The sequence below is a fragment of the Nerophis lumbriciformis genome, linkage group LG23, assembly GCF_033978685.3.
Source record: "Nerophis lumbriciformis linkage group LG23, RoL_Nlum_v2.1, whole genome shotgun sequence".
In the NCBI taxonomy this organism is placed as follows: domain Eukaryota; kingdom Metazoa; phylum Chordata; class Actinopteri; order Syngnathiformes; family Syngnathidae; genus Nerophis; species Nerophis lumbriciformis.
Window position 1 is genome coordinate 42808523 of NC_084570.2, and position 23311 is coordinate 42831833.

General features: G+C 42.8%; 1 protein-coding gene across 2 annotated transcripts; it reads left to right on the plus strand.

Moving 5' to 3' along the window:
• The first annotated feature begins 692 nt into the window (after positions 1 to 692).
• On the plus strand, positions 693 to 22315 carry slc35a2 (solute carrier family 35 member 2). 2 transcript variants are annotated; one of them, XM_061985467.2, is made up of 7 exons: positions 693 to 1706; positions 2018 to 2200; positions 5842 to 5993; positions 8060 to 8110; positions 20020 to 20142; positions 20229 to 20776; positions 21943 to 22315. In XM_061985467.2, exons 1-7 carry the CDS (start codon positions 1646 to 1648, stop codon positions 21968 to 21970), a joined length of 1146 nt encoding a protein of 381 aa, XP_061841451.2. In that variant the 5' UTR covers positions 693 to 1645; the 3' UTR covers positions 21971 to 22315. The 2 variants fall into 2 exon arrangements, with proteins under 2 accessions (XP_061841451.2, XP_061841452.2); XM_061985468.2 differs by lacking the exon at positions 8060 to 8110 and having other exon boundaries at positions 697 to 1706; positions 21943 to 22309.
• The last annotated feature ends 996 nt before the right edge of the window (positions 22316 to 23311 follow it).

Consider the following 23311-nt stretch of genomic DNA (forward strand, 5'->3'; position numbering starts at 1 on the left):
AAGTAATTAATAAATATTAAGAACGTATAAGTCAAACCACAATAACAATTAGAAAATAAAAATTTGACTCCAAAATTGTACGACCGTAGCTGATGTGTGTACGCCTGAACTACTCTAAATTTTAGAATAATGAACCCGAAAAAATAATAAAAATACAAATAAATACAAATAATAAAATCACTTAAAAATGTTTGTATTTTAACAAAATAGGGGAAAAAAATACACTATGTAAAAAATAAGTAATTAATAAATATTAAGAACATACAGTATAAGTAAAACCACAATAACATACACTATGTAAAAAATAAGTAATTAATAAATATTAAGAACATAGAGTATAAGTAAAACCACAATAACAATTAGAACATAAAAATTTGACCACAAAATTGTAAGACCATAGCTGATGTGTGTTGAGTGATTGATTGATTGAGACTTTTATTAGTAGGTTGCACAGTGAAGTACATATTCCGTACAATTGACCACTAAATGGTAACACCCCAATAAGTTTTTCAACTTGTTTAAGTCGGGGTCCATTGATTCATGATACAGATACATACTATCATATATACTATCATCATAATACAGTCATCACACAAGATAATCATCAGGGTGTATACATTGAATTATTTACATTATTTACAATTCGGGGCGGGGGGGGGGGGGGGGGTAGGGGGGGGGGTAGGTTTGGTTGTTATCATCAGTCATCAACAATTGAGAACAGAGAAATGGATATTGAAACAGTGTAGGACTGACTTGGTAGGATTTGTACAGCAAGTAGTGGACATAGAGAGAGAGAGAGAGGGATCAGAAGGCATAACAAAAATATCTGCAATTGATTGTTTACATTTGATTATTAACAACAATCCGGGGAAGGTGTTAGTTTAGGGTTAAAGTTGCCTGGAGGTGTACTTTTTTTTACTTTTTTGTGTAAGCCAGAACTACTCTAAATTTTAGAATAATGAACCCGAAAAAAAAAAAAAAAATACAAATAATAAAATCACCTAAAAATGTGTATTTTAACAAAATAGGGGAAAAAATACACTATGTAAAAAAATAAGTAATTAATAAATATCAAGAACATATAAGTAAAACCACAATAACAATTAGAACATAAACATGTGACTACAAAATTGTACAACCATAGCTGATGTGTGTACGCCTGAACTACTCCAGATTTTAGAATAATGAACCGGAAAAAATAATAAAAATAAATAAATACAATTAATAAATACGTTTTAAAACATATACATTTTTCTGTTTTTATACATGTATATTATTTTTTATAATAAAAACAAACGCAAAATTTACATGTACATAAAAAAACGGGTCCCAAACGAGTCGCTCACACCTGGGAATCGGTTCTCATTGTTTACTTACTGAGCCGTTCAAAAGACTCGATTCGTTCGCGAAAGTCACAGCTCTAACCCAGGAGCCGGCCCAATTGAGCACCGCAGCAGAGAGAGAGAGAGAGAGAGGGTCGTCTGCCTGCGGAACATCGCCGCTGCCGGTCGGACTTTCCTCCTACCGCGGCCTGTCTAAGACACGTCCGCCTTGGATACAACACTTGCCAGTTTTAGCCCGAAGTCAGACGCGGGGGTGTCGGCCTTTCGCTTGGCCTCGCGCCGCTTGCTAGCAAGAAGTTAGCATGGCGGAGAACCACAAGCAAGTGGCCGAGGACAAGACCACCAGGCCGGGCAACGGTGAAGGTAAGAAGCCGAGTCTGGAACTCTTGTTAGCATCTCTTTACGTAATAGTTTAAACCTACTGTGTATGTTTCCTACTGACTGCTCAGCGTTAGCAATGTTTGTTACAACTTTAATTTTGGAGATCGCCAAGTGGACGCAAGCAGCTGATGCTAATGCTAGTTAGGTGAGCAGGTGCTGACGTGGAGCTCCCCTCTGGCCAGGTAGTGTTTGCCCAGCTCCACTCTGATGAATGCCTGCTTGTGTCTAGTTGCGGCCACGCCTCCCGAGGGGCAAATGAACATGCTGCTAAGATATGCCGTGCTGTGTGTCAGTCAACCACAGGTGGAAGTACATCAGCCTGGCCCTGCTGGTGGTCCAGAACTCCGTGCTCATACTCAGCATTCGTTATGTGCGCACGATACCGGGCGAGCGCTTCTTTGCCACGTCGGCTGTGGTCATGGCGGAGGTCCTCAAGGTGCTGGCGTGTCTCCTCATCATCCTGCTGCAGGGGAGGCGTAAGTAGCAACCATGAATTGATTAACGTGGACCCCGACTTAAACAAGTTGAAAAACGTATTCGGGTGTTACCATTTAGTGGTCAATTGTACGGAATGGGTACTGTACTGTGCAATCTACTAATAAAAGTATCAATCATTAAATCAATCCTCGCCGTGAGGCGTCGTACTGCCAGCAAAGATCCTCGTAACACACTTTACAATGATTGCTGTATTTTTCGGAACATAGGGCGCAGTGAAGGGGTCGTATTATATTTTTTTCCTACATTTAAAACACTTCCTTGTGGTCTACATCAGTGGTCCCCGACCTTTTTTGCACCACGGACCGTTTTAATGTAGGCATTATTTCCAGGGACCAGCTTTCCACTTGTGCCAGATAAATACAGCAAAAATAGGTGCATGAAAAATACAACTCACTATAACGCTGAATTAGTGGGAGCCCTGGGCTTGTTTCTTTGCAATGAGATCCCCAGCAGGTTACCATCAACCTGCTGGGCAATGCAAATGGAAATCAGCCGTTTGCTACAATCTGTCACATTTATGTATCATGTCACAAAAGTTATAACAAATATAACACATGGCAACTTCCTTTGAGGAGTTTTATTGTACATCTATAAACAATCTTATTTGTGTGTCTAGTGCAGACCTGGGCAAATTAAGGCCCGGAGGCCGCTTGCGGCCCGTTAAGCTTTTCAATCTGGCCCGCCGGACATTCCCCAAAATGTTTTTAGGTTTTTAAAATGGAAACTGTAGCTGCCATTATGAGGTGCAGTGATGTTTTCAAATGACCTTAAGTCTTGAACTATACAAAGTATTTCAATGGTTGGAATCTGTGCTTCTGCATGATTTGCTAGTTACTATGGTAATCTGATTAGTTACTATGGTAATCTAATTAGTTACTATGGTAATCTAAGTCACAGCAGCTCAGACGAGGCGCCAAGCAGTGTGGGTGGGGAGCGTTTCCACAGTGTCAGCCTGAAATGCGGGTGTCAGGGACAGACGCGGAAGGAGATTTTTACAACCAAGTTCTAATGCTTAGTGATCTATCACATATATCAGATTTTAGTTTTTTTTTTTTACCCTTCGCATTCATATTTCGCTGTTTGTTGCATTTTTGTTGTGTTTTGCTTGATTGTAAAATATGTCGATAAAGAGGGGGTGTGACATTCATATGTTGTCAATATTCAGTGTTTTTTTGTTCATTGTTAATATTGTAAATACCACATTCTTTATTTTCATGTACATTCTGGGTGTCTCATTCAGTACAATTGTTTTAAATTACATTTCGTTTTTTTCAGGCGGTCTGTCATAACGTTTTTTTAGCATTCAATCAGACATTATTGTGAGGTTTTGTATTAGTGTTCCTAAAAATCAGATATACCGGCCCCTAGACACATTTTTTTTCTCTATATTTGGCTCCCGAGTCTAAATAATTGCCCAGTCCTGGCCTAGTGGGACAGACGAAAGTTAAAGGGGAACATTATCACAATTTCAGAAGGGTTAAAATCATTAAAAATCAGTTCCCAGTGGCTTATTTTATTTTTCGAAGTTTGTTTCAAAACTTTACCTATCACGCAATATCCCTAAAAAAAAGCTTCAAAGTGCCTGATTTTAACCATCGTTATATACACCCGTCCATTTTCCTGTGACGTCACACAGTGATGCCAATACAAACAAACATGGCGGATAGAACAGCAAGGTATAGCGACATTAGCTCGGATTCAGACTCGGATTTCAGCGGCTAAAGCGATTCAACAGATTACGCATGTATTGAAACGGATGGTTGTAGTGTGGAGGCAGGTAGCGAAAACGAAATTGAAGAAGAAACTGAAGCTATTGAGCCATATCGGTTTGAACCGTATGCAGACGAAAACGACACGACAGCCTGCGACACGGGAGAAAGCGAGGACGAATTCGGCGATCGCCTTCTAACCAACGATTGGTATGTTTGTGTTTGGCATTAAAGGAAACTAACAACTATGAACTAGGTTTACAGCATATGAAATACATTTGGCAACAACATGCACTTTGAGAGTGCAGACAGCCCATTTCAGGCGCGCTAAGAGCATATATTTTTCCACGATTTCAGCACTCAGGTTAACCATACCTAAATAGACACAAAATACTGCATTACACAAGACTACCCGAATGTACTCGAGTGATTGAAAAAAATTAATGTTTTTAAGCTAAATTATTGGTAAACACAGTTTATGTATAATAATTTACGTAAAACCGCGAGTAGTGAATAAAGTTTTCATCAATTAATATATTCTGTAGACATACCCTCATCCGCTCTCTTTTCCTGAAAGCTGATCTGTCCAGTTTTGGAGTTGATGTCAGCATCTGCTTTGAGTATCGCAGGATATCCACACATTCTTGCCATCTCTGTGTCGTAGCATAGCTTTCGTCGGTAAAGTGTGCGGAACAAACGACTGACCATTTCGTCGGCTTTCCCCACAGCCTCGTATTTTGAACAAATTTCGTCCAATTTCTTGCCACTTTCGCATCTTTGGGCCACTGGTGCAACTTGAATCCGTCCCTGTTCGTGTTGTTACACCCTCCGACAACACACCGACGAAAGTGAGAAAATGGCGGATTGCTTCTTTTTTCTGCAACATCAAGGTATATATTGACGCTTACATAGGTCTGGTGATAATGTTCCCCTTTAAGTCGGAGAAAATGCAGTCGTTAATAAATTATTTCATGTTTCTCTGCGGCCCGGTAGCCAATGTGTCACGGACCAGTCCCTGGACCGATGGTTGGGGACCACTGGTCTACATGACATGTAACGGTGGTTCTTTGGTCAAAATGTTGCATAGATTGTTTTACAGACCATCTTCAAGTTGCTTTCTGATAGTCTCTTCAGGATGCGCCGTTTTGCGGGCGGTCTTCTTTTTGGTGGCTCCTCTTCGACAGGATCTTCTCCCCGTCATCTTTCTGTTACGGGTATTTTTTAGCGCTTCCATAGCGAGGCTACTGACGGATATAAGCTAGAACTGTACGTTACTTTGTATTACAAATGGCCCCACAACAAGAGGATAGAGAAAAAGGAACTTATTAACCACAGCGTGGGCTACAATGGAGGACTCGCGCAAATTTTTGGGGATTACGCAGATCCCAAATACACATCAGCAGGTACCAATAGGTAAGAAAAGTTGGTTTTGCATAATATTGCGAAACAAAACACCAGACATGTTTCCTAATAGGTGCCCTTTTGGGGTCCTTGTACACACACCATAATAATACCAGTATGTTGAAGCACAGCACGTCGGACTATGCTAGCCGTGAGGCTCCGACAATTTAACGTAGCTTACCCAAGATGTACGAAAACATTTTGACAGATTTTCAAGCACCGAGTGTAATGTTCTATATTCTTAATGAAACATCAAGGTTTTACTGTTGCTTGCTTACGGTGCTTGCTAGCGTCATTCATCTCTGGTGTGTGACTGCCATCTACTGGCCACTTTTATCATTACACCATGTACCAAATAGTTTCAAGGTAGGTAAGCACAATTAGATATGATACGTACATTAGGCTCAACAGGTTATAAGGGGCATGGTTGATTTTTGAGAAAATTTAAGTATTTTAAGTCTGAAAAATACAACAGTTTAAATACATAACGTGTGTGTGTTTCCCATCAGTCAACGTGAAGAAGATGGCGGCGCTCCTGGTGGACGCCATCTTTTTCCAGTACAGGGACATGTTGAAGTTGGCAGTTCCGTCCCTCATCTACACGCTACAGAACAACCTGCAGTACGTCGCCATCTCCAACCTGCCCGCCGCCACCTTCCAGGTCAGAGGTCGCAGTGTTGCGTCACGTTATACGCGTGTTGTTGTGCAGCGACATTGATGCTGTTGTGAACGTAACCTGCTTATGTGTAACCAGGTAGTACATGTGTGTAACTAATAGGGCTGCGCAAAAATAGATACATGTCCGAATAGCCTTTTTTTTTTTTCCACAGTAATCAATTTAAAAAAATATGTTTTTAGGCCATCTCCATGCAACCAGAAGGTGCATTTCTAACTGGTTACCTGTTTTGAAAAAGTTTCAATATAATTATTATACCAAATATTAATATATTGCGACAATCTGTTTGAATTGAGATTTGATTCTGAATCAATTCGTCACCCTCTGAATTGGATTGTTGTATGCCCATTGATTCACATCCCTAATAAATACTGCTAACTGATGATGAGGGTGGTGATGATGATGGTGAGGGTTAATGTGAGGATGGTGAGGGTGCTGAGGGTTACGGTGAGGCTGAGGGCAATGAGATGAAGAGGGTTATTGTGAGGATGGTGATGAGGGTTATTGTTAGGATGATTGATTAAGATGACGGAGGATGGTGATGACGACAATAGTGATTGATGAGGAGGGTTATTGGGACGATGGTGAGGGTTATTGAGACGATGGTAAGGGTATTCAGGAGGATGGTGATGAGGGTTATCGGGAGGATGGTGATGAGGGTTATCGGGAGGATGGTGATGAGGGTGATCGGGAGGATGGTGATGAGGGTGATCGGGAGGATGGTGATGAGGGTGATCGGGAGGATGGTGATGAGGGTTATAGTGAAGATGAGGGCGATAAGATGATTACAGTTATTGTGAGGATGCAGGCATGTGATTTTTCTGTCTATAGTCGGAAATCCGTCTTTTTTTATCTCTGTGAAAATCAAAAAAATAATTTTCCGTTTTGTCTTCGTTTTTTTCGACCTGCAATGTGTGCTAAAATCTTGATCCGTCTCTTTGCCATACCTGCCAACAACTACGATTTTCCCGTAATCCGTACGGTTTTCCCGTTATAAGTACGGTTTTTGATAATCCAGTGGTAGAAACTACGGTTTTCCATTAAAAATTGTTAACTTAAAAATCTAAGTTCGAAGCGAAGCAAGTCTACGGGCAAGGGACAACATATACGGGAAAGATCAATGATGATTGGTTTGTTTACGTATAAGAACATACATGATTGGTTGGTTTACTATGATAAGTCACAATTGGTTAAAAGTAGGGCAAAACATTAGGGACAGGCCAATCAAAGGCAAGATAGGGCGGGTCATCGAACCAGGAAGGGAAATCACGACAGATATCCCAAATGACAACGAGACATTCCTAGAAGTGAAGAGGGAATATTCAAGCGGGTGATTCATATATTATATAAACTAATGGAAGATGGCAGAGGGATTCTCTTCCTTAGATTTTTCTTTTAGCGATGTAGACGACGTCCAGGTAACCCACAATGTGTCTACTTGGCCACATTTGGATAAATGTATGCGTCTGGATAAAACAATGGCCAACATTTGAGTTGTTTACCATGTAAGCCCAAATCAAAACCGCTCTCGACATGGAAGAAGCGGAATACACATTTAAGAACGCACATGATTGTGGCAGACATGTGATGACTTTTGCTACTGTATGGCCCGTCTTAATGCTACATTTCATTTACATTGGTGTGCAGAAACCAAAAACAAAATTCAAGCTGCTCAGAAATTTGCCAGGAAGGCCAGCGACCCCATAAGGGACAAGCGGTAGAAAATGGATGGATGGATGGGCCAAAGTAATGTGTAAATAACTAGATGAACCATCTGTGACTGTGAAGTGAACACTAGTAAGGTTGTAAATACTGTATAGAGTAAGCTAACCCACGTGGTTCCTGTGGCTGTGAACACAAGTTATAAATACTGTATAGAGTAGGCTAACCCAATAACATAGTGACTGTAACAGACATAGTGATTCATTTGGATGAATGGGCTATGTATTTATGTCAACTCTGTTGATCATTTTTCAATTCTTTAAACACTAAAACATCTCTAAATGGTGCTTTTTTGCTAATTTTTGCATGTTCAATTGCTGAAAAAACAGGAGCTTCAGAGGGGTACTTGTACTTCAAATCACATGCCTGGGATGATGATGGTGAGTAGGCATTGCCGATAATGGCTTTTTGCCGATATTCCGATATTGTCCAACTCTTTAATTACTGATACCGATATCAACCGATATATACAGTCGTGGAATTAACACATTATTATGCCTAATTTGGACAACCAGGTATGGTGAAGATAAGGTACTTTTAAAAAAAAATAATAAAATAAAATAAGATAAATAAATTAAAAACATTTTCTTGAAAAAAAAGAGAAAGTAAAACAATATAAAAACAGTTACATAGAAACTAGTAATTGATGAAAATAAGTCAAATTAACTGTTAAAAGGTTAGTACTATTAGTGAACCAGCAGCACGCACAATCATGTGTGCTTACGGACTGTATCCCTTGCAGACTATATTGATATATAATGTACGAACCAGAATATTAATAACAGAAAGAAACAACCCTTTTGTGTGAATGAGTGTGAATGGGGGAGGGAGTTGTTTTGGGTTGGTAAACTAATTGTAAGTGTATCTTGTGTTTTTTATGTTGATTTAATAAAAAACAAAAAAACAAAACAAAAAACAGATACCGATAATAAAAAAAACGATACCGATAATTTCCGATATTACATTTTAACGCATTTATCGGACGATAATATCGGCAGGCCGATATTATCGGACATCTCTAATGGTGAGGTTGAGGATGATGATGGTGAGGTTGAGGATGATGATGGTGAGGATGATGAGGCTGATGGTGGTGGTGAGGTTGACGATGATGATGACGATGTGAGGTTGAGGATGATGATGATGAGGATGTGAGGTTGAGGATGATGATGGTGAGGATGATCAATCAATCAATCACAGTTTATTTATATAGCCCTAAATCACGTGTCTTAAAGGGCTACACAAGCCACAACGACATCCTCGGCTCAGATCCCACATCAGGGCAAGAAAAAACTCAAGCCAATGGGCTACAATGAGAAACCTTGGAGGGGACCGCAGATGTGGGGACCCCCGCCCCTCCTGGGCGACTGGTGCAAAGAACGTCGAGTGGATCTAGTAAAAAATGTGAGAGTCCAGTCCATAGTGGGGCCAGCAGCAGATCGTCTTGAATGGAGACAGGTCAGCAGCGCAGAAACATCCCCAACTGATGCACAGATAAGTGGTCCAACCCGGGTGCCGACTTTGAACAGCTAGCGCTCCATCTGTGGTCACCTAATCTGTGCCCCCCTCTCCACGAAGGAGCAGAAAAGAGACGGCAGATCAACTGGTCTAAAATGGAGGTCTATTTAAAGGCTAGAGCAGTGGTTCTTAACCTGGGTTCGATCGAACCCTCGGGGTTCGGTGAGTCGGCCTCAGGGGTTCGGCGGTGGTCAAGACACACCCGACTCATCGTGTAAATAAAAACTTCTCCCTATCGGCGTATTACAGATACGGCAACAGCAGAAGTCTGTGTTGGTTTTGTTGTTTGAACATGGTGATGTTCATGCACGGTTCATTTTGTGCACCAGTAAAAAAAACATGGTAACACTTTATTTAGTATGGGGAACATATTCACCATTAATTAGTTTCTTATTAACATGCAAATTAGTAACATATTGGCTCTTAACTAGTCATTATTAAGTACTTAAGTACTTATTAATGCCTTTTTCGGCATGGCCTTATTATAACCCTAACCCTCTAACCCTGGCCCTAACCCTCTAACCCTAACCCTAACCAAATAACTCTAAATTAAGTTTTTGTTACTTAGAATATGTTCCCCATACTAAAGTGTTACCAAAAACATAACTTTGTCTTGAATTTGAAAAAAAAAAACATTTTATTTTTCACTAAAGCAGGGTTCGGTGAATGCGCATATGAAACTGGTGGGGTTCGGTACCTCCAACAAGGTTAATAACCACTGGGCTAGAGTATACAAATGAGTTTTAAGATGGGACTTAAATGCTTCTACTGAGGTAGCATCTCTAACTGTTACCGGGAGGGCATTCCAGAATACTGGAGCCCGAATAGAAAACGCTCTACAGGCCGCAGACTTTTTTTGGGCTCTGGGAATCACTAAGTCGGAGTTCTTTGAATGCAGATTTCTTGCCGGCACATATGGTACAATACAATAAGCAAGATAGGCTGTAGCTAGACCGTGTAGTATTTTATACGTAAGTAGTAAAACCTTAAAGTCACATCTTAAGTGCACAGGAAGCCAGTGCAGGTGAGCCAGTATAGGCGTAATATGATCAAACTTTCTCGTTCTTGTCAAAAGTCTAGCAGCCGCATTTTGTACCAACTGTAATCTTTTAATGCTAGACATAGGGAGACCAGAAAATAATACGTTACAGTAATCGAGACGAGATGTAACAAACGCATGAATAACGATCTCAGCGTCGCTAGTGGACAAAATGGAAAGGATTTTAGCGATATTACAGAGATGAAAGAAGGCCGTTTTAGTAACACTCTTAATGTGTGACTCAAACGAGAGAGTTGGGTCGAAGATAATACCCAGATTCTTTACTGAGTCGCCTGGTGTAATTGTTTGGTTGTCAAATGTTAAGGTGGTATTGTTAAATAGGTGTCGGTGTCTAGCAGGACCGATAATCAGCATTTCCATTTTCTTAGCGTTAAATTGCAAAAAGTTAGCGGACATCCATTGTTTAATTTCATTAAAGGGGAACATTATCACAATTTCAGAAGGGTTAAAACCATTACAAATCAGTTCCCAGTGGCTTATTTTATTTTTCCAAGTTTTTTTCAAAATGTTACCCATCACGCAATATCCCTAAAAAAAGCTTCAAAGTGCCTGATTTTAACCATCGTTATATACACCCGTCCATTTTCCTGTGACGTCACACAGTGATGCCAATACAAACAAACAGCAAGGTATAGCGACATTAGCTCGGATTCAGACTCGGATTTCAGCGGCTTAACACTGTCTGATAAGATAATTACTAACAACTATGAACTAGGTTTACAGCGTATGAAATACATTTGGCAACAACATGCACTTTGAGAGTGCAGACAGCCCATTTCAGGCGCGCTAAGAACATATATTTTTCCACGATTCCAGCACTCTGGTTAACCATACCTAAACAGATACAAAATACTGCATTACACAAGACTACCCGAATGTACTCGAATGATTGAAAAAAATAAATGTTTTTAAGCTAAATTATTGGTAAACACAGTTTATGTAAAATAATTTACGTAAAACCGCGAGTAATGAATAAAGTTTTCATCAATTAATATATTCTGTAGACATACCCTCATCCGCTCTCTTTTCCTGAAAGCTGATCTGTCCAGTTTTGGAGTTGATAACAGCAGGCCAGGGAAGCTAGGGTCGATATTCTTCTCTTGATCATCTTCGGTGGCATAAGGGACGGTGTGAGCCAAGACATCCAGGGGGTTTAGCTCGCTCGTCTGCGGGAACAAACTGCCGCCATTGCTTGCCGTGCTACCGAGGTCCGTTGTCCCTGAATAGCTCACACACTCCGGCAGATTCAATGGGGGTCTGGCGGCAAATTTCTTTGACTTTATCATTGGGAATGCATCTGCTTTGAGTGTTGCAGGATATCCACACATTCTTGCCATCTCTGTCGTAGCATAGCTTTTGTCGGTAAAGTGTGCGGAACAATCGACTGACCATTTCGTCGGCTTTCCCCACACCCTCGTATTTTGAACACATTTTGTCCAATTTCTTGCCACTTTCGCATCTTTGGGCCACTGGTGCAACTTGAATCCGTCCCTGTTCGTGTTGTTACACCCGCCGACAACACACCGACGAAAGTGAGAAAATAGCGGATTGCTTCACGATGTGACGTCACGTTGTGACGACATCGCTCTGAGAGCGAATAATAGAAAGGCGTTTAATTTGCCAAAATTCACCCATTTAGAGTTCGGAAATCGGTTAAAAAAATATATGGTCTTTTTTCTGCAACATCAAGGTATATATTGACGCTTACATAGGTCTGGTGATAATGTTCCCCTTTAAGACATGCTTCCAGGTGACTACAATCCGGCGTGTTGGTCAGCTTTAGGGGCATGTAGAGTTGGGTGTCATCAGCATAACAGTGAAAGCTAACACCGTATTTGCGTATGATGTCAAACCTAGCGGCAGCATGTAGATGCTGAAGAGTGCAGGGCCAAGAACCGAACCCTGTGGAACTCCGCACATTACTTTAACATACTCCGAGGTCACATTGTTATGGGAGACGCACTGCATCCTGTCAGTAAGATCGGAGTTTAACCAAGACAAGGCTAAGTCTAACATACCAATACGTGTTTTGATACGCTCTAATAAAATATTATGATCGAATGTATCAAAAGCAGTGCTAAAATCAAGAAGCAGCAACATGGATGACGCATCAGCATCCATCGTTAGCAATAGATCATTAGTCATTTTTGTGAGGGCAGTCTCCGTAGAGTGATTTGCCCTGAAACCGGACTGAAAGGGTTCACAGAGATTGTTAGACGCTAAGTGTTCAATTAGCTGCTGTGCAACAATTTTTTTCGAGGATTTTCTAAATAAAGAGAAGGCGTTTACCATGAGGTCAGGATTGAGGTTAAGTATTTTGAGCAGAGGATGAATAACTGCTTTTTTGAATGCTAGGGGAACAGTGCCAGAGGAAAGTGATACGTTTATAATATTTAGCACTGATGGACCTAATATTACAAACAGTTCCTTGATAAGTTTCCCAGGGAGTGGGTCAAGTAAACATGTTTGTTTTGTCCCATTTACCGTATTTTCCGCACCATAAGCCGCCCTGGGTTATAAGCCGCGCCTTCAATGAACGGCATATTTCAAAACTTTGTCCACCTATAAGCCGCCCCGTGTTATAAGCCGCATCTAACTGCGCTAAAGGAATGTCAAAAAAACAGTCAGATAGGTCAGTCAAACTTTAATAATATATTAAAAACCAGCGTGATGTGGGCGCGCATGGAGTCGTATATCAACATGGACGGAGCTGCGTGAAAAAAGCCACCCGGCCTCTTCGCGTAAACTTCCCTTAACCACTCGCTCATCTTTTCTTCATCCATCCATCCCTTCGAGTTAGCTTTTATGATGACGCCGGCTGGAAAGGTCTCTTTTGGCAAGGTCTTCCTTTTGAATATCACCATGGGTGGAAGTTTCTGGCCATTGGCATGGCAAGCTAGAACCACAGTGAAGGATGACTTCTCATTCCCTGTGGTGCGAATATTCACCGTACGTGCTCCCGTTGTATCCACAGTGCGGTTCACAGGAATATCAAAAGTCAGTGGAACCTCGTCCATGTTGATAATGTTCTCTGGCCGGATCTTTTTTTCAGCTATCTTGTTTTTACAATATGCACGGAAAGTAGCCAGCTTTTCTTGAAAGTCTTTAGGCAGTTGCTGTGAAATAGTAGTCCGTGTGCGGATGGAGAGATTGCGTCTTTTCATGAACCGGAAACCTGTCGCTTAGTAGGAGCCATTTTGTGGTCTTTACAGATGTAAACACACAAAGGAAATGAAACGTAATATCCGCGCGCTTCCTCTTCTTCTTCTACGCGGGCGGGTGGTTGCTTACAGTAGAAGAAGAAGCGCTTCCTGTTCTATGGGGGCGGGTGCTTACCTTGGCGGTTGCTTGCGTAGAAGAAGAAGCACTTCCTCTTCTACGGGGAAAAAAGATGGCGGCTGTTTACCGTAGTTGCGAGACCGAAACTTTATGAAAATGAATCTTAATATTAATCCATATATAAAGCGCACCGGGTTATAAGCCGCACTGTCAGCTTTTGAGTAAATTTGTGGTTTTTAGGTGCGGCTAATAGTGCGGAAAATACGGTACACACCGCAGGAGTTCCTGTTATTTCATCAAAAAGAGAGAGACTATTTTGGAGAGCAATATCCGTCGTGTATACATTCTTATCTGTGTTAATAGAATCCAGTTGTAGCTGGGATTCGTTGTCTTTAATCTCCTTTTAATTAGTTAAATTTTCTTATTAAAGAAATTCATAGTCATCTGCTGAGTGGGTGGAGCTACTGGGGGGAGTTCCTTGTTGGGTTAGCGACGCTACTGTACTGAACAAATATTTAGGATCGTTTTTGTTGAGGCGGATGAGATTAGAGTAGTAATTAGCTTTAGCCAAGGGAAAGCATGCGTTTATAAGTTATTAAACTATCACTCAATGCTTGGTGGAAAACCTCAAGTTTAGTCGCGTGCCATTTGTGTTCCAGCTTTTTACATGATAGTTTAAGAGCTCTGGTTTCTTCTGTAAACCATGGGGTACGCCTTTTAGGGGCCTTTTTAGCTTTAGTGGTGGTATACTATCAATAGTGTCACGCAGGGCGTTGTTAAAGTTGTTAGTGAGGTCATCGATGGAGCCCACATAATTTGGGAATGGCGCCATTAACGAAAGCAGTAAGCCAGCAAGAGTCATCGTTGTGACAGCATTAATGTTGCGGCTGCTAAAGCAGTGATTATTATTAGCTTGTTGACAATGAATCAGAACTTTGAATTTTATAAGGTAATGATTGGACATTACTTTAGATTAGATTAGATTAGATTAGATTTATTGGTCCCCTTGGGGAAATTCATTGTCACTGCCGTACATTTAAACACTAGACATTACACATCACACAAAAAAATAAAAATAACAAAAAGACATCATACATGACTAACACACATTTACAGGCTTGTCAGACAGGTCGGCCGGGCCTGCTGTTAAGGGCGGCTATAGCTGCAGGGATCAGGCTTTTCCTGAGGCGGGCCCTCCGGAATTTGATTGTTCTGTACCTGCGCCCTGATGGTAGTGGGATGATGTATTGGTGTAGTGGGTGAGTGATATCCTGGACTATTGTTTTTGCCAGTCGGGTGATGGACCTGTGGTTTGTGTCTGAAATGTTGGGTGTGGGTAGGCCGATGATTTTAGCTGCTATGTTTGTAATGCGTGTGAGTTTGGTCCGGTTGGTTACAGAAAGCATGGTGAAAAAACATGTGGAACAGTACAGAAGGATGGGTTGAACAATGCTTTGGTAAAGTAATAACAGGAGATGAGGTGCAACGTATAGTCCTTTAAGTTTCCGGATGGCTGACAGTCTTTGTTGACTTCTTTTTTGAATGTCCGTGGTGTGTTGATCAAAGGTGAGTTTATTGTCCAAGGTTATGCCCAGGTATTTAAAAGTGTCAACTGTTTGAACTGTTTGTGTGTTTATGATGATGGGGTTCTGAGGTGAGGGGGGGTTGAACCATATTTCTTTTGTTTTATTGACATTGATTTCCAGATAACTGGCTGTGCATGACTCTGTGAAATGTTTGACTGTGTTATGATAGTCCAGGATGGATTGACTGTTGGAGAGGAGTGCGAGAATGGCTGTATCATCTGAGTATTTTAAGTATGTTGTGGTGGGTGAGATGCTACGGCAGTCATTGGTGTAGAGTGTGTACAGGAAAGGGCTCAACACACATCCCTGTGGGACCCTGGTGTTGATGGTAAGCATCGGGGATGTGTTTGAGCCCACCCTTACTGCTTGCAATCGGTCGGTGAGGAAGTTGTGGGTGAGGTGGATCAGCTGAGGGGGGATGTTGAGCCGGTGTAGTTTCCGGATCAGTAGATGCTTCTGTAGGGAGTTGAAGGCGGAGCTGAAGTCCACAAAGAGGATCCTGGAAAAGTTGCCTGGTGTACGGGAGTATCATAACTTTGGAGGTGGTGACACCCCGGACAAGCACTTGATCTATCGTATTACCGTTGCGATGCGTGGGTTCATTTATTATTTGTGTAAGACCACAGCTATCAATTATAGTCTGGAGAGCCACGCACGGAGGGTCTGATGGGGTATTCATATGGATATTAAAGTCCCCCATTATAATTATATCGTCAGCGTGCGTCACTAGATCAGCTACAAACTCTTGAGAATTCACTGATAAAGTCCAAACAGAGCCCAGGGGGGTGGTAGATAACAGCTAGGTAGAAAGGCAGCGGTGCTACAGACCTCATAGTAAGCACCTCAAATGATTTATATTTATTATTTAGGTTAGGGGTAAGGTTAAGATTTTCATTATATATTAGTGCGCCCCCCTCCCTCCTTCAAGGGGACGGGCAATATGCACATTTGTATAGTTAGGAGGAGATGCCTCGTTAAGCGGGAAAAATTTGTCTGGTTTGAGCCAGTGTTCGCTGAGACCAATGACGTTAAGATTGTTGTCTCTGATGACCTCATTAACTAATAACGTTTTGGGAGACAATGATCTTATGTTTAAAAAGCCCATATTATAGGTAGTGGGCTGTTTGGAGGAATTTTTGTTAATGTTATCCATAGTAGTGATATTAATAACGTTACGTTTATTTTGCGTAGTGCGCTTTAAATATTTTCGACCATATCTAGGAATTGATAGGACGGGAATCTTCAGATTGTTTGCTTGGTGATGCGATAAACTGAACGCGTCATAATTTGCCACCTCAGTAGAATGCATGTCCACCTCGGGCACAGTCACTGCAGAAAAAACATTATGCGAGTTGTGTATTCTAGGAGAAATGCTATGTATGCAGGGATTTTCCAGCCTAGCGCTGGCTAGTTCTAGCTTAGCTGACTCCTCACTCGGACTAACAGACACTGTAATTGCCTGTGACCGGGCTTGCTCTAGTGTAGTTAGTCAAGTGTGACTCAAACAATAATCTATGTTCCTAGTCAGGATGATGGCGCCTTCCTGGTTAGGGTGATGGCCGTTCCTCATCAGCAAGCCCGGTTTAACCCAGAAAGAGGGCCAATTATCAATAAACGTTAGTCCCTGTTGTCTACAAAAACTAGCCAGCCACTTGTTAATGGAGACTAATGTGTTATATCTCTCATCATTGCCTCACGCAGGCAGGGGGCCAGAGACAAGTACTCGATGCCTGGACACCTTTCTAGTGAGATTACAAGTCCTAACTATGTTCTTCTTTGTAATCTCTGACTGTCTCATTCTAGTATCATTGGAGCCAACGTGTTCAACTATATTTGCATAGCTAGTGGTGCCATTTCCCCCAAGGATCAATAAAGTACTTTCTATTCTATTAGCCTGTCGTACGTGTTTACTAGGCCTGTTGCGAGTTATCTCCCTAAGATTAGCTTCAATGTCAGGTGCTCTGGCCCCGGGAATACACTTAATTGTGGCTGGTTTGCTAAACTGCATGTTTCGGGTGATGGAGTCCCCTATGACGAAGGTGTGGTGCCCGGTAGACTGGGGTGTAGAACTAGCTAAAGGGCTAAATCTATTATGCATCTCAACCGGTTCACCGTTGCTTATAGGCCGCTTAGGGCTGCTATAAACTGAGCTAGTTAGCTCGCTACAGCTAACGCTAGTAGATGTGTCCACAACATCTAAAGTTACGAGATTACTCTGCTCTACCTGCCGGACACGGCCTTCTAGCAGAGCCAACCTATCCATGAGAACAGTGCACGAAGAGCAGGGAGCCATTCTCACGTTGTTTCTTTCACCGAGTCGAGTTCTTGCTGTCTTCAGGGAAGTGGTTGCACCGTGTGGGAGCAGATGCCTTCAGGCCGACGCCACCTTCTCTGCGCTAAGCTTCGTTAGCTTAGCAGCTAGCTAGCTGCAAAAAAACAGAAAATATAGATTAAAAGGAGCAGCAGTGTGTGGCTTGTATACTTCTTTATTATGGTGATGGTGGTAAGGATGATGATGGTGAGAATGAGGATGATGATGGTGAGTATGATGGTGGTGATGATTGTGAGGATGATGAGGGTGGTAATGGTGAGGTTGAGGATAACAGTGATGATGAAAATGAGGATGATGTAGGGCTGGGCGATATATCGAATATACTCGATATATTGCGGGGTTTGTCTCTGTGCGATATAGAAAATGACTATATCGTGATATTAGAGTATATGTTCTCACGCAGTTGTTTTTAGCTGCGGGGCATTATACTGCAGGCTCTTCACTCTTTCTTGTCTCTCCTTCTCACAGAGACCTAAAACAAGCGCACCTTCTTACATACGTCACATACTGTCGCGCGTGCAACGTCATACGCTCTCGCGGAGCAGAGAGGTAGCGGCATGGTAACATTAGCTGTGATGCTAGCGGAGTGATAGAAGGAGAGAAAGAAGGGGCGAATCTGGTAACAAATGAAGGAAGAATTAATTCCCAAGAAAAACAGCACGGGGTCCATTGTCTGGCGGTGGTTTGGCTTCAAGCGTGAAGATGTCGAACAAGTATGCAGCAAAAGCGTTGTTACAAAAAGTAGCACCTACTGCTAATTTGTAGCATCATTTGAAAAGTCACCCGCTAGAGAATGAAGAGTGCTTGAAACTCCGCATGTCAACACCTCCGTTCGGTGCCACACCAACAAAATGCCGAAGCAACCAATTCCAGATCAACACCGTATGACAAAAATAGTCAACAACAGAAGGAGATAACGTCTGCAGTAACCTACCACATAGCGAAGGACATACACTATTTGATTTCCTATTATGCAGCTCTTTTTTATTTGACAGTTATTGAAATACTGTATCTTGTGTGACATCATGCACAAAAGTGCACTTTATTTGTTTTAAACTATTGTAGTGGCGTTCTGTACAAAAAGTCCACTTTAATTTAGTGTTGTTTTGATATGTCATCTTAGTGACATCATGCACAAAAGTGCACAAATAGCTTGTTTTAAAATGTCTCTGACAATCTTGCACTTTCTGTTTGGAAATGACATGAATGTTTGTGCCACTGCTTAATAACTCTTTAATAAATACAGTTTTGTTAAATTGACTTAGTTGTGATTTCCCTCTCTGCATGAAAGTTTAAAAGTAGCATATATTAATGCAGTGTGAACAAGAATGTTTTAATGTAGACACATAGAATCATCATACTGCTGTGATTATATGTAACGAAGTGTTCATTCAAGGCTAAGGCAAAATATTGATATATATCGTGTATCGTGACAAGATATTAATAAAAGGCCATATCGCCCAGCCCTAGGATGATGGTGGTGAGGATGATGATGATGTTGAGGATGATGATGGTGAGGTTGAGGATGGTGAGGATTATAGTGGTGAGTTTGAGGATGATGGTGAGGATGAGGATGATGGTGGTGATGAGGATGGTGAGATTGAGGATAATGATGGTGATGAAGATGGTGGTAAGGATGAGGTTGAAGAGTGAGGATGATGATTGTGAGGATGACGATGGTGATGAGGATGTTGAGGGTGAGGATGATGATGGTGGTGAGAATGATGGTGAGGTTGAGGATGCTAATAGTGAGGAGGATGATGATGAGGATGGTGATGATGGTGATGATGGTGAGGTTGAGGAGGGTGAAGATGATGATGATGATGATGATAATGAGGATGATGGTGATGAGGATGACGGTGGTGATGAGGATGGTGAGGTTGAGGATGATGTTGGTGAGGTTCAGGAGGATGATGGTGGTGATGAGGATGTGAGGTTGAGGATGAGCATGATTGTGGTGATTATGGTGAGGATGATGGTGAGGCTGATGACGATGTGAGGTTGATGATGGTGACGATGATGATGATGATGAGGTTGAGGAGGATGATGATGATGATGGTGGTGAGGATGATGATGGTGGTGAGGATGAGAATGATAGTGGTGATGAGAATGAGGATGGTGAGGTTGATGATGGTGGTGATGAGGATGGTGAGGTTGATGATGGTGGAGATGAGGATGATGAGGATGGTGGTGATGAGGGTGGTGGTGGTGAGGATGATGATGGTGGGAATGAGGATGATGATAATGAGGTTAAGGAGGGTGAGGATGATGGTGATGAGGATGCTGAGGATGATGATGGTGGTGAGGATGAGGATGATGATGGTGGTGAGGATGATGATTATGATGGTGGTGATGAGAATGAGGATGGTGAGGTTGATGATGGTGGAGATGAGGATGGTGAGGATGATGATGGTGAAGATGATGATGGTGGGAATGAGGATGAGGATGATGATAATGAGGATGATGATGGTGGTGATGATGGTGATGATGATGATGATGATGATGATGTTTTCTCAGGTGACGTACCAGTTGAAGATCCTGACTACGGCGCTGTTCAGCGTGTTGATGCTGAGGAAAAGTCTGACCAGAGTCCAGTGGTTGGCTCTGCTGCTGCTCTTTGTGGGCGTCGCCATTGTGCAGGTAGGCCACACCTTCACCTTGGTACAGGCTGCCCGGTCTTGCCCGAGCACCTTGGCATCATTACATCTCCACTGACCGGCCGGCAGGTGCAGCAGGACGGCAACAAGGAGGCGGCGCACGCCGACCAGAACTACACCATCGGCCTGATCGCCGTGGTCATCAGCTGTCTGTCGTCGGGGTTCGCCGGCGTCTACTTCGAGAGGATCCTGAAGGGAAGCGCCCCGTCCGTCTGGGTCCGTAACGTACAGCTGGGCATCTTCGGCATGTCGCTGGGCATGCTGGGACTGTGGTGGAACGACGGCGCAGCCGTGAGCCGGCGCGGCTTCCTGTCGGGCTACACTCCGATGGTGTGGGGCGTCATCTTCAACCAGGCGTTCGGCGGCCTCCTGGTTGCCGTGGTGGTCAAGTACGCCGACAACATCCTCAAAGGCTTCGCCACGTCCCTCTCCATCATCATCTCCACCGTCCTGTCCGTCTACCTCTTCGCCTTCAACGTGGACCTAATGTTCACCGCCGGGGGGGGGCTGGTCATCAGCGCCGTCTATATGTACAGTCTGCCCAAAGCTTCGCCACGCCCCAGCCTGTCTTCCGCCGCCATGCAGGAGTGCGCCGATATAGAGGCCTTTCCGACAAAGTCAGTGCTGGTCAAGTGACCCTTGGCCACTCCCCCCCTCTTTTGCTCTCTCTCCCTTTCTCACTCGCTCACTTCCTGCCTGCTTTCAAGAGGTCAAAGGTTATAAGATATTTTCACAGCATGCCTCCTGACTTGACCTTTGCCCCTTTTACCTGACTGACTCCTCCCCTTCCTGTGTTGGCCCCTCCTCTCAGCTAACATACTAACTGGTTTAAGCACACTAAAAGGGGGGGGGGGGGGGGGCAGATGTCCCAAAGCTCCTCCCACCGCCTCGCTGCCTTACACTTGTATCGATCACTGATTGATTGACCAATCACATGCTGACAAGAATGAATATTAACCGTATGCGTGCGCGGTCCCGCTGGGGACGCCAACAAATTGTTGGGATGGATGCCTTGTCGTCTGTGAAGAAGCCATACGATCGCGTCTCGCAGTCACATGACCTTTGCCCGTTTAGGTTTACTTGGACGCCGTGACGACCGCCAGCCTCATTGACGCCATTTTGAACAGCTCGGACTTCGTCTGTACCTTTTTTTTAAATTGCGTTTCTTTCCTGCCCCGTCTCGCTTGGAATGGCTCCTGTGGTCCTGCTGATCTCAGACACCCATGTGACCTCTTCCTCCCAAAGTGTCCAATCAGGAGACATGTAAAAAAAAAAAAGAATAATTTTATTATGATTGTGGGTGAAGACCACCTGGTGTCTGAATGCATCATAAGTAATATAATAATTATTTATCATAATTGTGTGGTGTATGTACATAAGTGATTTATAATAGTGACGCACATCCACATTTATACTTGATTATCTGCTCTACTGGGAAGCTGCAGCACCCCCTGCTGGTCATGGAAATCCTGCAGACAGTCGGACGGGATTTGGGAATGTCTTTTTTGTTTTGTTTTGTGGAAGCTGTGGTGGGAATTTGCACTTCATTTGTAAAGAAGAAATTTGTATTTTTATATCTATAAAACTGGAAGTGGATTCAAAGTTGACCCTTATTGTGTTTTTAAGGCGGGGAGAGGGCGGAGCTTGAGACCTGCCATCAAATACTTAACATTTTTGGTCATTTAACGGTTGACTTTTATATTCGCTGTTTAAGTAATGCACTAACAACAAATGTCGATGACGTCACGTGACTGTAACCTTCCTCTTCCTCTCCATCGTACAGGTGGGCCAGGAAGCAGAAAGGATCTTGAGAGGAAGAGCGCTCTCTGACGCCCCCTGCTGGTGCAGCACACTAACAAGTGACGGCTCAATAATGGATAGGGCACACGACCTGTCACTCAAAGGAGCTAATGTCCCACGTTTTTATGTCAAACTTTGAATGCAAAACTCAGGTTTTTTTTGTTTTGTTTTAATAGCCACGAGTTATGTTGGGACAAAATACACTACTGGGCAAATAAAGCTCGTTCCAATCAACGAAGAAGAGTAAAAACAGGTGTTAATGTCTTTTTTGGCCCTCAATCTGTTTTGGCCCTCAAATGCCGCCGTAGTCACTACGACGCGGACTTCCGGGATTAGCCGTTTGAGCTCGCTACACACGTTTAGTCAACAAACACACTTTAACATTTGTTTCAGAATGTCGAAATCAAATAAAAAAAACATTAGTAATGTACCTAGTGATACCCCTGTCGTTCAAACTTCATTGAAAGGAGCTCTATGGGTCTCAAACGCGAGCTCGTCCGTGACGACTGCAACGATTGCAGTGCATTCTGGGACTTGTAGAATGATCGTCGCCGTAGCATTTAGCCAACAGACACATAATGTACTGACATATGGTCAAACATCCATCCATCCATCCATTTCCTACCGCTTATTCCCTTCGGGGTCGCTGGAGCCTATCTCAGCTACAATCGGGCGGAAGGCGGGGCACACCCTGGACAAGTCACCAACTAATCGCAGTGCCAACACAGATAGACAACATTCACACTCACATTCACACACTAGGGTCAATTTAGTGTTGCCAATCAACCTATTTGGAGGTGGGAGGAAGTCGGAGCACCCGGAGGGAACCCACGCAGTCACAGGGAGGACATGCAAACTCCACACAGAAAGATCCCGAGGCCGGTATTGAATTCACGACTACTCAGGACCTTCGTATTATGAGGCAGACGCACTAACCCCTCTGGCACCGTGCTGCCCATGGTCAAACATAATACCAGGAATAAACTTAGTAATAGAACTGTGCTTTAAACTTGATCGATAGGAGCGCCATGGTCCACGCGAGCCTGTCCGTGACGACACAGCAGCTATCGCAGTGCATTCTGGGATTTGTATCAGTGTTGCCTGCAAGAACCCTAACTGGACACGTTAGATACAAAAAATGTTTTTGTAATCACACTTTATCTGCTTGTCGGGGCTATAAGTAAGTTAATGTATATAAATGTTGCAAACAGCTTTTAGTGTTTAAAAATGTATATCATTGCTAGTATCGCCATTGTTCTCTTCAGAGCTCTCACTCTGATGCTTTTTGATGCAGCTAGTGACGTCATGGTCACCAAAAACATCTTGCCTGGTCACGTGTTACAAAAGTCACA